Below are 12682 nucleotides of genomic sequence, written 5' to 3'. Positions count from 1 at the left end.
TATGGTATTGCTTGGGATGAGTCTGGTATTTTCTGCGCCATGTTTGTAAAAACGAATTGCTTTTATTTTTTTATTTTTTGTAATGCCGCCCATTCACCGCTGTTATCACGTTTCGCCTCTACACGCAGTATTCATATGTCTAAATACCAAAATGACACATTGTTGTTGTTGTTGTTGTTTATTTATACTGACAACGCAATTAAGGGCCTTTACAGGAGTGGAAAAAGAAATAGAAGAAAAGATACAAAATTCTGCTACATCTCGAGCAAAAAAAAAAAATGTTACAAGGCAGTATAATGGCAATATCTATAAAAAGTGACATGCAGTGAACAAAGACAAAATAAGTTGTTTTATGCGCACCAGAAACAAAAATACATGCTAAGAAGCATTCACATCAGAGAAGATAACATTCTCTAAACCAGCAGTAAAATCACTGACGGAGGAAGATGTGACAACTGAATTTGGTAATTCATTCCACTCCTTAATCACCCTGGGAAAAAAGCTATACTTGAATGTATCATTTCGTGTAACTGGCGACTGTATGTATAAGCTGTGCCTGTGTCTGAAGCGTCGATCCGGTGAAATTACGCAGTATTCAGATAAATTTATTTTAACCTGGTTATGAATAATTAAAAACAAACATTTTAATCGGTCAAACTTCGTCCTTAATTCTAACGCGGAAAGGTTTGCACGACTGCATAGTTCAGTAGGAGAGTGCACGCGCTGATATTTATTAAATATAAATCTAGAAGCCAGTCGTTGAACTCTTCCCAAATTATGACGGTTAGTAGCAGTGTGTGGGTCCCATACTATCCTAGCATATTCAATGATTGGCCGTATTAGTATCTTATACGCCAGGCTTTTCACTTCAGGAGTTGCGCTATACAATCTTCGCCTGAGGCCCCAAAGAACTTTATCTGCCCTTCTACAAACTTCATTGAGGTGAATGTTCCACCTCAAGTCCTTAATCCTAAATATTTATATTGTGTTACTCTTATTTGTTCATGGGGACCGATACTGTATTTATACATCAGGGGCGTCTTTTTGCTGTATTTACACTGTATCAGGGGCGTCATGCTTGTAACATGCTGTTACATGCTTGTAACATGCTGTTACATGCTTGTAATTTACTTTTTTTTCAGCTGATGCCGTCCTGCGGAGCTTTATACAGTAACTACTGCTTACCTGGGGTCACAACGTTGGATGAACGCACAAAGCGCTGAACGAGCTTTTATATAGAGCAAAATAAATATTCCCTCCTTTCACAAGGGGTCTTGCGTCTACTTTGTGGAATTGCACGTGGCACAGATTCGATGGGACTTGACAAGATCGTCCGCAATCATTTTTACCAAATAATAAACCGATTCCGCACGAAGACCGTGCGCGGTCGGGCAAAAAAAAAAAAAAAAGCGCAGCTGGCAGTGTTCAAAATGCGCGGGCCCAAAACCGAAAACGGAAGTGATTGATGCCGACCGCTTGGCGCGCTGCAGTCAATTCGGCCGCTGGGCTCTATGGGAGTGTCCGCTCTTGTTGAATTCCTTCCTCTATGGTTAAAGCTACGTTGCGGTAGCGCGGCTGCTTGTTTGTCATCTCCTGTAGTAGGTTGCGTGAATACGTGGTGCCTATGTGCGAACAGTAGCCGTCCAGCAATCGTCACTGGCTTGTGTTAACGTTTCCAACCAGAAGTCCTGCAGTTCGACCAATGCAACCTTTCGCTCGTTCGAGTTCTTGCGGGCTACAGCGAAGCTATTCCTTCCGCCGCGTCCTTTTGCGGGGCATGCATGGTCGGGTCTTTGCGCACTTGGTGCAACGCCAACCTCAGATAGCACATTCATTTCGGCCTGGCTTCTTAGGTGGGGCTCTATTTCTTCGCATGGTTTTTCGCCATGCTCTCGCGAGCGGCACATTTCTACCGTTTTGGTGAATGAAAAATTTTCAGAGCTTTTCCTTCAGCTTGTTGTCTCTTATTTAAAGAATATTTGAATTCTGGTGTGTATACGTGCCAAAATCACGATTTGCTTATGAGGCACGCCGTAGTGAATTTTTGACCACCCGGGGATCTTTAAAGTGCACCTAAATCTAAGCACACGACCGTTTTAGCATTTGGCCCCCATCGAAATGCGGCCACTGCAGCCGGGATTCGATCTCGCGACCTCGTGCTTAGCGGCGCAACACCACAGCCGCTAAGCCACCGCGGCCGGTAAATTTCGATAATAATTCGGCTTCTTAGTGAGCTCAGCAAACTCGCAACTTTTCTCTACAACACTCGTAGGTCGGTTAACAGTCCTCGAAATTTTCGCCGTCATTTTGGTCACGCCTTCCAAAACCAAACTAGGCTAGGTTTAGTGCTGGTTTGTTGAACGCCTCAAGCTTAATTTTCAGCACTTCCCTAACCTTCGTCCGTAGCAAAACTGCTGTACGTCTTGCACTCGTGAGAAAAGTGGCTGCCTCCTTGGATGACGTTGCCGCTGCGGAGGCCGCTCGAGGCACTTCGCGTGTATTCTTGCACGCTTGGTAAAACGCCTTTAGAAGCACGCATTGAGCAACAGAAAAGTTCACCTGGAGTTTTTCATGTTGGTCTACAATTTTCTCATTGACACTTTTCTCCTACTTATATCATTTGGGAAGTTAACTAATTAACTAAGAATAGTTATGTAATTAGGCAAAATGTAGATAATTATCTGAGTATCCCCAAGCAATGGCAAATAACATTACCTTAGTTATGTCCAGCTACGTGGCAATTTGCATATTTTTAAAGCTTGGCTCAAGTTACGTGGGACAGCCTATACATATACAGCTTGTGTCGACGTGTGCCTACGTTTAGACTTCTCGGCATATAGCAGGCAGCGCAATCTTGACACCAACACAAGAGCAACCAATCACGGGTATTGAATTGGATTGAATTTTATTCCGCAACAAGAAAAAGTTACGAGGACAGGTAAAACCTGTAAGAACAGCTTGAGGCTTTGTCCTGTCGCTGCGGACGCCAATTTGTGATGGCAGTGTGATTTTTCTCCTTAATTGATTCTAACGGTTCTCTGAGGCCGAGCCCCCGAGAACCCCATTGGGGACAACGCCGTTTGTTGTAGAACGCACACACAAAACGAAAAACGAAAAGAAAACCATAAACCAAACACTCAATGAAAAACTCACAATAGGAAACACACGGGGAAGCATAAAAGCGTGCGGCTAAGGGAGTACAACAGGAAACACTTACAGGAGTTATAAAACGTCATTGAAAATGTATTACAACGCATTCATAAAGAAGAAGGAAACCGTCGTATCACACCATTACACAAACATTAAACGCAGTTGCTTTGGTGATGTACTAGATATGTCAAGGTTATTTTCTTTTATTATGTGGTTTGGAAGTGTAGGCCATTGAAATTTTAGCATTTGATTTCCGTAATTGGTTCTACATTTGGCGACATACCACACTTCAGGATGGCGTACATTATAACTTTTTCTCTAGCCTTGCTATTCTCTATTGCTTTAACCTTTTCTCTAGCCTTGCTATTCGAATCCATCGACGATGGCGACCACTAAGCACAAGGCGAAGAGCCAGCATTCAACTATACGCATATGGAACTGTCGATCGTACCGCCCTCGACACGGAAGCCTGCAAGAATTCATCAAGCTGAATCAACCCGGCATCATAGCACTACAGGAAACCAACACGCAGAATGTCCGACTGCAAGGATACACCACTTATGCACACACCCAACGCACTGCCATACTGGTCAAGAAAACTCTCACGGCGCAAGAACACGACATAGAGAACACCCAGACAGAAAACACCCTAATCGAGGTTTTACCGGAACGAAAGACGCAGTAAAGCCTATTCGTGGCCAGCGTGTACAGCCCCCCTCGGGACCAGTTACCGGACTTTGATCATTTTGTACGAAAAATCAAGAAGTCCACGAATGACCACCAAGTGGTAATAGTGGGGGACTTCAACGCCTCGCACACGGCATGGGGATATCATACCACCACGAGGAAGGGTGCTAGAGTGCACGATGCCGCATAACAACACAGACTCACGCTCTGGAATGATGCTTTCCAGACCAGGAGAATTGGAAACAGCGTCTCCAGGGACACAAACCCCGATCTTACTTTTACGGCGGACGTCCCCTGGGCAGAGTGGAGTCGACTTCCGGAAACCCTAGGGAGCGATCACCATATCCTCCAATTAGATGTAGCACACACCCGTAGACAGACCAAGACCGGAATTGCACGACTAACTGAATGGAAATCCTTTAAGGACAACCTAGATTCCGGAGCAACTATAACCGACATTGACGAGTGGCTCAAAAATGTGCTAGATATAGCAGAACGCCACACCAAGGTCATACAACTCGATGCCTATACGTCCGCGGTCGACGCGCATCTTCTCCACCTCTGGGAAGCCAGAAGTGCCCTCCTCAAAACATGGAAGCGACAAAAGCTCAACAGAAAGCTAAAGACACGCGTCGCTCTCCTTACCAAGCAGGCTCAAGAATATGCAGACCAACTCGCCAGGCAGAACTGGCATGCTTTCTGTGACAAGCTACAGGGGACTCTGAGCACCAAGAGGACATGGCACCTCCCACGCGCACTCCTTGCCACGGAACCTACCAAAGCGGAACAGAAGCAACATCTCCACAGACTTATCCACAACCACGACGGATCAGAAGAACATCTCCTCCGAGGAATACAAAAGAAGCTCTGCGGAGATGCACCTTCTCGCGCGTCAATTAGCAGCAAAGTATACGTAGGAAAACCGAATCTATAACTCGACCAACCCTTCACGCAGGCCGAACTCCACGTAGCCCTATCCAAGCTGACTAGAAATACCAGCCCCGGAAAAGACCGGATTGCCAACAAGCATCTACGCAACCTACCGCAGCAGGCCACTGCGGCTCTCCTCCGGTACTACAACGAGTGCTGGGAGAAAGGAGAACTGCCTGCGGTATGGAAGCACTCGGAAATCACTATGATACCCAAGCCCAACAAACATCTCAGCTTAGAGAACCTACGCCCGATCTCCCTCACCTCGTGCGTGGGAAAGCTCTTCGAACATAAGTTGCACGACCGCATTACCCAGTACCTCGAAGATAACGGCCACCTACCGGACACCATGTTCGGCTTCAGGCAGCACCTTTCAACGCAGGACGTACTCTTACAACTGGAAGAAGGCATCCTCGATCACCTTAACAATCGAAGCAAGTACTGCACACTGGCAGTAGACGCCAAGGGAGCCTTTGATAACGTCAGTCACGACGCGGTCCTCAACAACCTCGAAGGCACCGGCTGCGGCACTAGGACCTACGCGTACGTCAGAAACTATCTGACAGACCGTACGGCAACCGTCGGGATCTGTAACATCCGCAGCAAAAGCTTCCAACTTCCAAACAGAGGCACCCCGCAAGGGTCGGTCATCTCACCGCTAATCTTCAACGTGGCTATGATCAAGTTACCCAAACTCCTCATGACCATACCAGATCTGCATCACGCGATGTACGCTGATGACGTCACGCTCTGGACCAGAGCTGAGAACATTAGAAGGCAAGAAAGCACCCTACAAGAAGCTGTAAACACCATCGAAAGCTATCTCCAAAACTGTGGCCTCCGCTGCGCCCCCGAGAAATCTGAGCATCTCGTCCTGAAAGCAAGAACGAGAGGCAGGCCACCCAGCTACGAAGAGCCCGACCCCTGCGTCACCCTCAATGGGACGCCAATCCCGAAAGTCGATACGCTACGAATACTGGGACTCCTTATTCACAAGAATGGATCCGGAGCGGCCAGCCTACCAAGGCTACAACGCACCCTTGCGCAACTCACGCACCTCGTCAAGAGGATCTCAAGCCAAAGAAGCGGCCTCAAGGAGCAAGACACGCTCAGAATAATACAAGCACTGCTCACCAGCCGCATCACATACGGCATGCCGTACCTGGCTTTAAAAAACGCAGAGATCGAAAAGATCAACATCATAATAAGGAAGGCAATCAAAGTCGCCCTGGGACTCCCCCCCCCCCATGGCTTTCTACTACACGTCTCCTTAAGATGGGCGTCCACTACACGTGGCAAGAGCTCGCTGAAGCGCACAAGAACAGCCAACTGGAACGACTCAAGCTTACACCCACCGGGAGATCAGTACTCCGACACCTGAACTACAGTGAGACGTACGTCGCAGACACGGACAAGAAAGAACGAATCCCATCGGACGTTCGCGAGTCCCTCTGCATTACACCCATCCCGCGCAACATGCATCCCATATACCACAAGAGTAGAAGGCAAGCCAGAGCCAGCGCCATCAAACGAAGATTCAAGCAAGACCCAGACGCCCGCTACACCGACGCGGCCAAGTACCCGCATCGAAACGCGTACGCTCTCAGCGTCGTAGACTCCCGAGGCCGCGAGTTAGCATCGGCAACCGTCAAGGCACGCAACCCGGAAACGGCGGAAGAAGCGCAATCGCTCTCGACACCACCACATGCACAGACGCAGCAGTCATTTTCACCGACTCTCAAGCCGCCTGCAGAAATTTCTCGAGGGGCCGCATCTCGGCTGATGCACTCAGGGTACCACAACGACGTAGCACTCCGCTCCCGTACACCTGCGTAACGTGGGTACCCGGACACGAGGGACTAGAGGGGAACGAAGCGGCCCACACCGCTGCCCGCGAGCACGTCATCCGGGCTCCCCTCGCCCCACACGCCCTCCGACCCGCGGCAGAGGAGTTGGAAGCCGTACCCAACAACTATTCGGCGATATTGCAACACTACAGGCTCGAGCGCCGCGTGTACCCTCCACCGCACCCAAACCTCGGCAAAGAAGAAAGCGTGGTCCTCAGACGCCTACAAAGTAATACCTACACTCACGGCACTATAATGCACCGCCTCTACTCGACGCTCCACAGCTACCTCTGCCCACTCTGCAACGTTCCCGACACCCTGGCACACTTGCTCTTGGAATGCCCGTGGCATGAAGACAGCGAAATGCAGCCGGAAATGGACGCTAACCGAGCACCACAAGCAAACGAAGACCACCTATTCGAAACGTGGGAGGCCAAGCTCGCCCTCAGGGACCTGGAAGACCAACGACAACTCGTCGCCAGGGCCAAGAGGGCAGCCGAAGCCAGAGGGTTCCTGGACTAAGGAACCTTCCCACCTTAGGGTGATACCGGGCCTCGCTCGGAACACTATGTCAAGATTAACGTTTTTTTTCTCTCTCTCTCTCTCTAGCCTTGCTATGCTTGTCATGGCATCATTATTTTTCAGCAAACCGAGTTTATATAAACGACACAGCTTGTAACCATACATTGATGGAACCTGAATGATGCGGTGCTCCTTAAACAAGTCTGCAGTGTGGTAGCGATATGGGACTTTACAGGCAAGGCGTAAAGCACTTTTTTTTTTTGCAGGACGGTAAGTTTGCGAATGTTTGCAGCTGCTGTTGACCTTGCAAGAAACGCGTAATTTAATAGACAAGAAAATAAAGAGTTATATATGAGTATGTTAACAGAGGTAGGAAAATATTAGCACGGCGGCACCTAATGCCGGTTGTCCTAGATAGTTTATTAATAATGTAGTTCACGTGATCATCCCATATGTCACCTTTTCTGAAAAAATACACGCCCATTGATTTAAAGCTTTTTACCACTTCAATTTTGGAACTGTTTAATGAAATGGTGGATAACTGGACATATGTGTGGCGGGGGTGAAATAAAACAGCCTTCGTGGTATTATTGTTTAGTTTGAGGGAATTCATTTGAGCCCATGCATTAATTTCAGACAGTGCGCTATTCACTCGACTACCAAAATCGGCACATCATTTGCCTGAAAAGAATAAACTCGCGTCATCAGCATAGATTATATAATGGGCTGTTTCATCAATGTGGACAATCTCATTAACATAAAGTATGAACAGAAACTGTCCCAGGATGCTTCCCTGAGGGACACCTGTTTTAATGGATTTTATTGAGGAATGTTCAATGACAACAAATTGAGTACGGTACAGTGCATACGACTTGATTAGTTTGTGCGCGATACCTCTTATGCCATAGTCATTCAGCTTTTGAAGCAGAATATCATTATTGAGGTCAAAGGCTTTTGAAAAGTCTAAAAAAATCCCAAGTACCATATTTCTGCATTCGAAATTTTCTAGAATTAATTTCTTTTGGGCGAGTAGCGCGAGCTCTGTAGACTTGTTTCTGCGAAAACCATACTGCGCAGAACTTATCAAGTTGAAGCGGTCATTAAAAGAGGTCAGGCGTTTCAAAATTATTTTCTCCAAACCTTTGGAAAATACAGGCAGAACTGATAGGACGGTAATTGGACATATCATTTCTATTACCCTTTTTATATACAACTGTAAATTTTGCTATCTGCATATTTCGAGGGAAAATTCCTGCAGACAAACACATATTAAATATGTAGGTAAGGCATTGTGCTAGTATATCAATGACATATTTTACAGGTTTTATTTGAATATTGCCCGCGTCAGTGGCTTTGCTATTGCTGAGGGTTAGAAATGTAGCTACAAGCTCATCATCTGAAACTGGCTCCAAAAATGTGGTTTGGTTAGTTCGGTCATTAATATATCTTAGGTCAGCGCTGCTGGTGGTAGCGTCACCAACTGATAGGAAGAAGTCGTTAAAGGGATTAGCTAGCTCAGAGCCTTGAACTTCTATTCCGTCTTCTACAATTTTAGTTACTGCCTCAGATGCACTGCTAATTACAGTGTTTAGTGCCTTGCAAACATTTTCTGTGCGTCCTTGTGTCGAGTTGAACAGGGTAGAATAATATTGCTTTTTTGCATCCCGAAGGTGTTTAGTAACAAAATTTCTGTATTTCCTGAAAGCTATGAGGGCTTTAGGAGATTTACTCACTATAAATGCCTTAAACAAATGGTCCCGCTTTCTTATAAGCTAGAGGCATTCTTTATTTACCCAAGGCTTTCGATTTTTTTTTTTGCATGTTCTAAATGTCGACGGGAAAACAAACAAAGTGTAATTCAGAGAACTTCCCAAACAAATCGTATGCTAAGTTGGGGTCGCTCGTTGCGAATACTTCGTTCCAATTTGTTCTGCCTAAGCGGTCTCTAAAAGCGGATAGTGTTTCAGGAGTCCGTAAGAAAATTCCGAATGCAGTCGTTTAGGTGCGTTAGTCAATTGACGGATAAGCATCAATATAGGCAAGATCGCTAATATTGTGAATTAAAGTGCGAGCCTTAGCAAAGGAAGGATCAAAATTAAACAGATCTAAAAGTGTTGTTGATTGTGGAGTGATTCGCGTGGGGCATGTTATAAAATTTCGACAAGAATGACAGTTTAACATCGATTCGAGTTCTAATTTAGCACTGCTATCAGCTAACATGTTGATGTTGAAGTCACCACCTAGAATTAATGCTTATTTTCTTTCACTGATGAATTCTAACAGAGAGTTCAAAAAGGAGAAAAACAGGCGGACATTATTTGAAGGAGGGCGTTAACAAACACAAAAAACCGAGGTACCACATCTGTCGATGTGGTACCTCGCAAGCGTTTCGTAAAAAGGAGTGATACAGCCGAACATTAGTGTGACGTTCCGTGCGTTATGGGCGTGTGCGAAGCATTGACCAGGCCGACATAGTGAAGGGCGAGAAACTGCTTGTGCCCTTTATTGCGCTTGCTTATAAAGACACGCCAAGAGTGAAGAGGGAAAAGTAAAGAGAAAGGGCACGGCTCGTGCCGAGTACAAATCATGACGTGGGTTGCGCTGGTAAGCGTACTATCAGATCACGATACAATTAGTTCAGAATCACATAGGTTGGAGATTAGCATTGCTACGCCACCACCCCTTTTACCTTTGCGGTTCATGTAGTAGGATTTATATGTTGTAAATGTAAACACGTTCTCTTCCGAGGCAAACCAGGTTTCTGAATACATGAAAGTGTACTTGCGCTTCGCTAAAAAAATAATCGAGTTCATCCTGCTTATTTCTACCAGATCTCAGATTAAAATGAACACAACGAAATCATGTTTGCCAACCAGTATCATAGAAGTTTATAACGTCTACCTGCGCGCTTGAGGAAGGAAGCATAGTGAGAGGGATACAAAAAGGAATATCAGGATACAGTGCCAGGAAAGATGATATCAAAGCTTATCAAGCACAACGAATGCCGTGCCCTGTCAAGTTTGCACTGCCTGCCGGCATGCGGTCGCACGACCGCGTTGTTTGTCAGCTCAGCCAAGTGGCCAAGGTTCTTACGGCTCAATAACTTAATAGAAGTGTAGCCAATAACTTGGTTCTGTAACCATCCGTGAAGCTCATCAATAGCCAGATGAGATAATTTCGATTACTGCTGTCAAGAGAAAGCTGGTGGAATAAGAGAACTCTCGGGGCACTGCACACCATGGCGCATTGTTCAGGAGGAGGACTCTCCGCTGCGTGGTGAGGTGATCTGACTTTGACGCTGAAGTCCTTTAAGCTAGTTGGTACATTATCCAACAGCCGTCTATTGCCTCCTTGCTTAGTGCCACTTTCCGCGCAGTTTGTTTTCCAATGCTCTGTAAATGTTGCTAGACCCTAGCTTCGAGCACCACTTGTGCCCATATTTTGGAACCATCACAGAAGTGCATTTTTCTGTTGACTCAGCGCTGAGCAATGGCTCCATGCGTCCGCAGGCAACCCCGTGGTGTGCGACCGGCGGCTATGCTGGCTGGCGCGGCTGGTGCCTCGCGATTGTCTCAGCAGGGACTGCCAGCGCTCACCCGCCGACTACCGACACCTGGACGGGCGGTGCAACGCGCCGCCGCCCCTGGCCGGCCGCCACCTGGCGCACGTGGACTGCGACGCACTCGCCTGTGGCAAAGAGTGCGACGCAGCTCCACGCGGTGACCACGACAATGAGCTGAGCCCGTTCTGGTGACCCCTACCCGGATGAAGGGCGCAGACTTCCGTGGTTGGGTGTACGTTGCATAAAACAACCACGCCACGCGTCGTCTGCTTCAAAGGCGGCGATTCTGCACTTGTGCGCTGGCTGTGCCTGGTATATTATCTTTATTGCGATCAGAATCTGGGATTGCACGCGCAGGAAGTTAGACATGTTTAGGAAGACAGTCGTGAGCCTCTCAGAACAAGCAGTGAAGGGTCTCACGCGAAGTGGTATCTGAAGTACACGAGCCAGCTTAAGCAGGCGTTTTCCTAAGAAAGAAACAAAAAAAAAAAAAACACTGCGTTTTATAAGTGCCTTGTCGAGGACACCATTATGTTCTGAGTCTCTAGGCCCATAAGATAAAGGTGTCCTTTGTCAGTTTAGCTGCACGAGCAAACCGCCACAGAATCATAGTTTTTCCCATTCATGTTCTTTCACCAATAAAACATCTTCCGGAAGCGGGATGCGTAAGGAGACACGTCATTTCTATGTACGCATCCTGCGAACGGGTCTGTGCTGGACGCTGCCTTCATCAAGACAGAAGTGATCGGTGGCAGAGGAAAAGTGCGTCCCCTGCTGTGCGCGCTTGCTTCAAACATCTGTCTTGAAGGCTCTACAAGAACGATGTTTAGCCAGAATTACTGTGCCTTCGTAGAGCAATGATGCTGCAGGAACGGTGCAAGGAGAGTACGGGGATAATTCATATTCTTCATACTGCTGCCATGACAGATAAGTGCTAGAACGACAGAAATCTGAGCAAGATGGTATAAAATTCATGGTACGGCAAGGCCGTGGTGCAAACATGGACACAAGTTTATAGAACAAGAGGGACAACGCGACGCCGATCATTAGCTGAAAGGTCACACAGTGGCCTTATGTTCTCACTCGTTCATGCTGCGTCTATAATAGACACTCTCGACAGATAGATATCCGTTCAGGCACGACAAAATTCCTCTTTATGCAGTGGTGTTGAGCAGCGCAATCATTAGACACCACGCCCTATGGACGGAAGACGCCATTCGCTTTTTTCCTCGCAGTATCGACCCAGCACGTGACCTCTGAGACCCAGTAGTTTTGAATGGTTGCGCACTTGTCTGCTGCCCTGTCGTAGCTGTGTCTGCAGAGTGGAAGCACTAAAACCTACCGCGTGCGTTGCGCTATGTTTTCTCCCAATTTCCTCCTTCCACGAGATAAGGTGCCTTTTTTTTAAACATGTTTTTTTTTTAACAGCGGAGCTCTTTAAGCCGCTTAAGTTGTGCCGCGAACCGCAAAACCTCGCCGAGCTATGACGTCACTGCGTTGCCTCGCAACCCCATACCAGCTGTGATAGCTTCGCCGAGCTGGGTTAGAGAGAGCTGAGAGAGAGTGAAAGCAGAATATAAAAAAACACCGCATATGCACGGGGTGAATGATGATGAGTGGGCGAAGCTCCGGAGGGAATCATCGGTAAACCGTGAATCTTCCGTGTAATTCGCCCAGTCTCGCCGCACTAAATCAAACGATTCACTTCCACCAATGACACGCGCCATATGTGACGTCATTCCTATTTTATAACAGCGCCCTTCATTATAATTGCACCATCTACACAAGGTACTAACCACTATACGATCACGGCTATCCCGCAGGACATCGTCTGCCCTAACGCAACACAAAACATCATCGTCCTCAGCACCGCGTCTCGCAATAACGCAGATGCTTATCTAAAAATGAATTGCATCACCCTGGGAATGAACCAGTACGAACTCAGCACTTACGAAGCCGCGCCGCACGCCACGTGCAAGGGTGT

General features: G+C 47.1%; 1 protein-coding gene across 1 annotated transcript in view; it reads left to right on the top strand.

Annotated features, from left to right (window-relative positions):
* LOC119461828 (leucine-rich alpha-2-glycoprotein) overlaps positions 1-11367 on the top strand; it is a 269278-nt gene extending 257911 nt beyond the window's left edge. Inside the window, exon 6 of the mRNA XM_037723201.2 lies at positions 10646-11367. Coding sequence (XP_037579129.1) covers positions 10646-10890 — 245 coding nt within the window. The 3' untranslated portion in view covers positions 10891-11367. The remainder of the gene's footprint in view (positions 1-10645) is intronic.
* Positions 11368-12682: the final 1315 nt, after the last annotated feature.

This window comes from Dermacentor silvarum, chromosome 8, assembly GCF_013339745.2.
Source record: "Dermacentor silvarum isolate Dsil-2018 chromosome 8, BIME_Dsil_1.4, whole genome shotgun sequence".
Taxonomy (NCBI): Eukaryota; Metazoa; Arthropoda; class Arachnida; order Ixodida; family Ixodidae; genus Dermacentor; species Dermacentor silvarum.
This window is presented reverse-complemented; position numbering and strand designations above follow the sequence as displayed.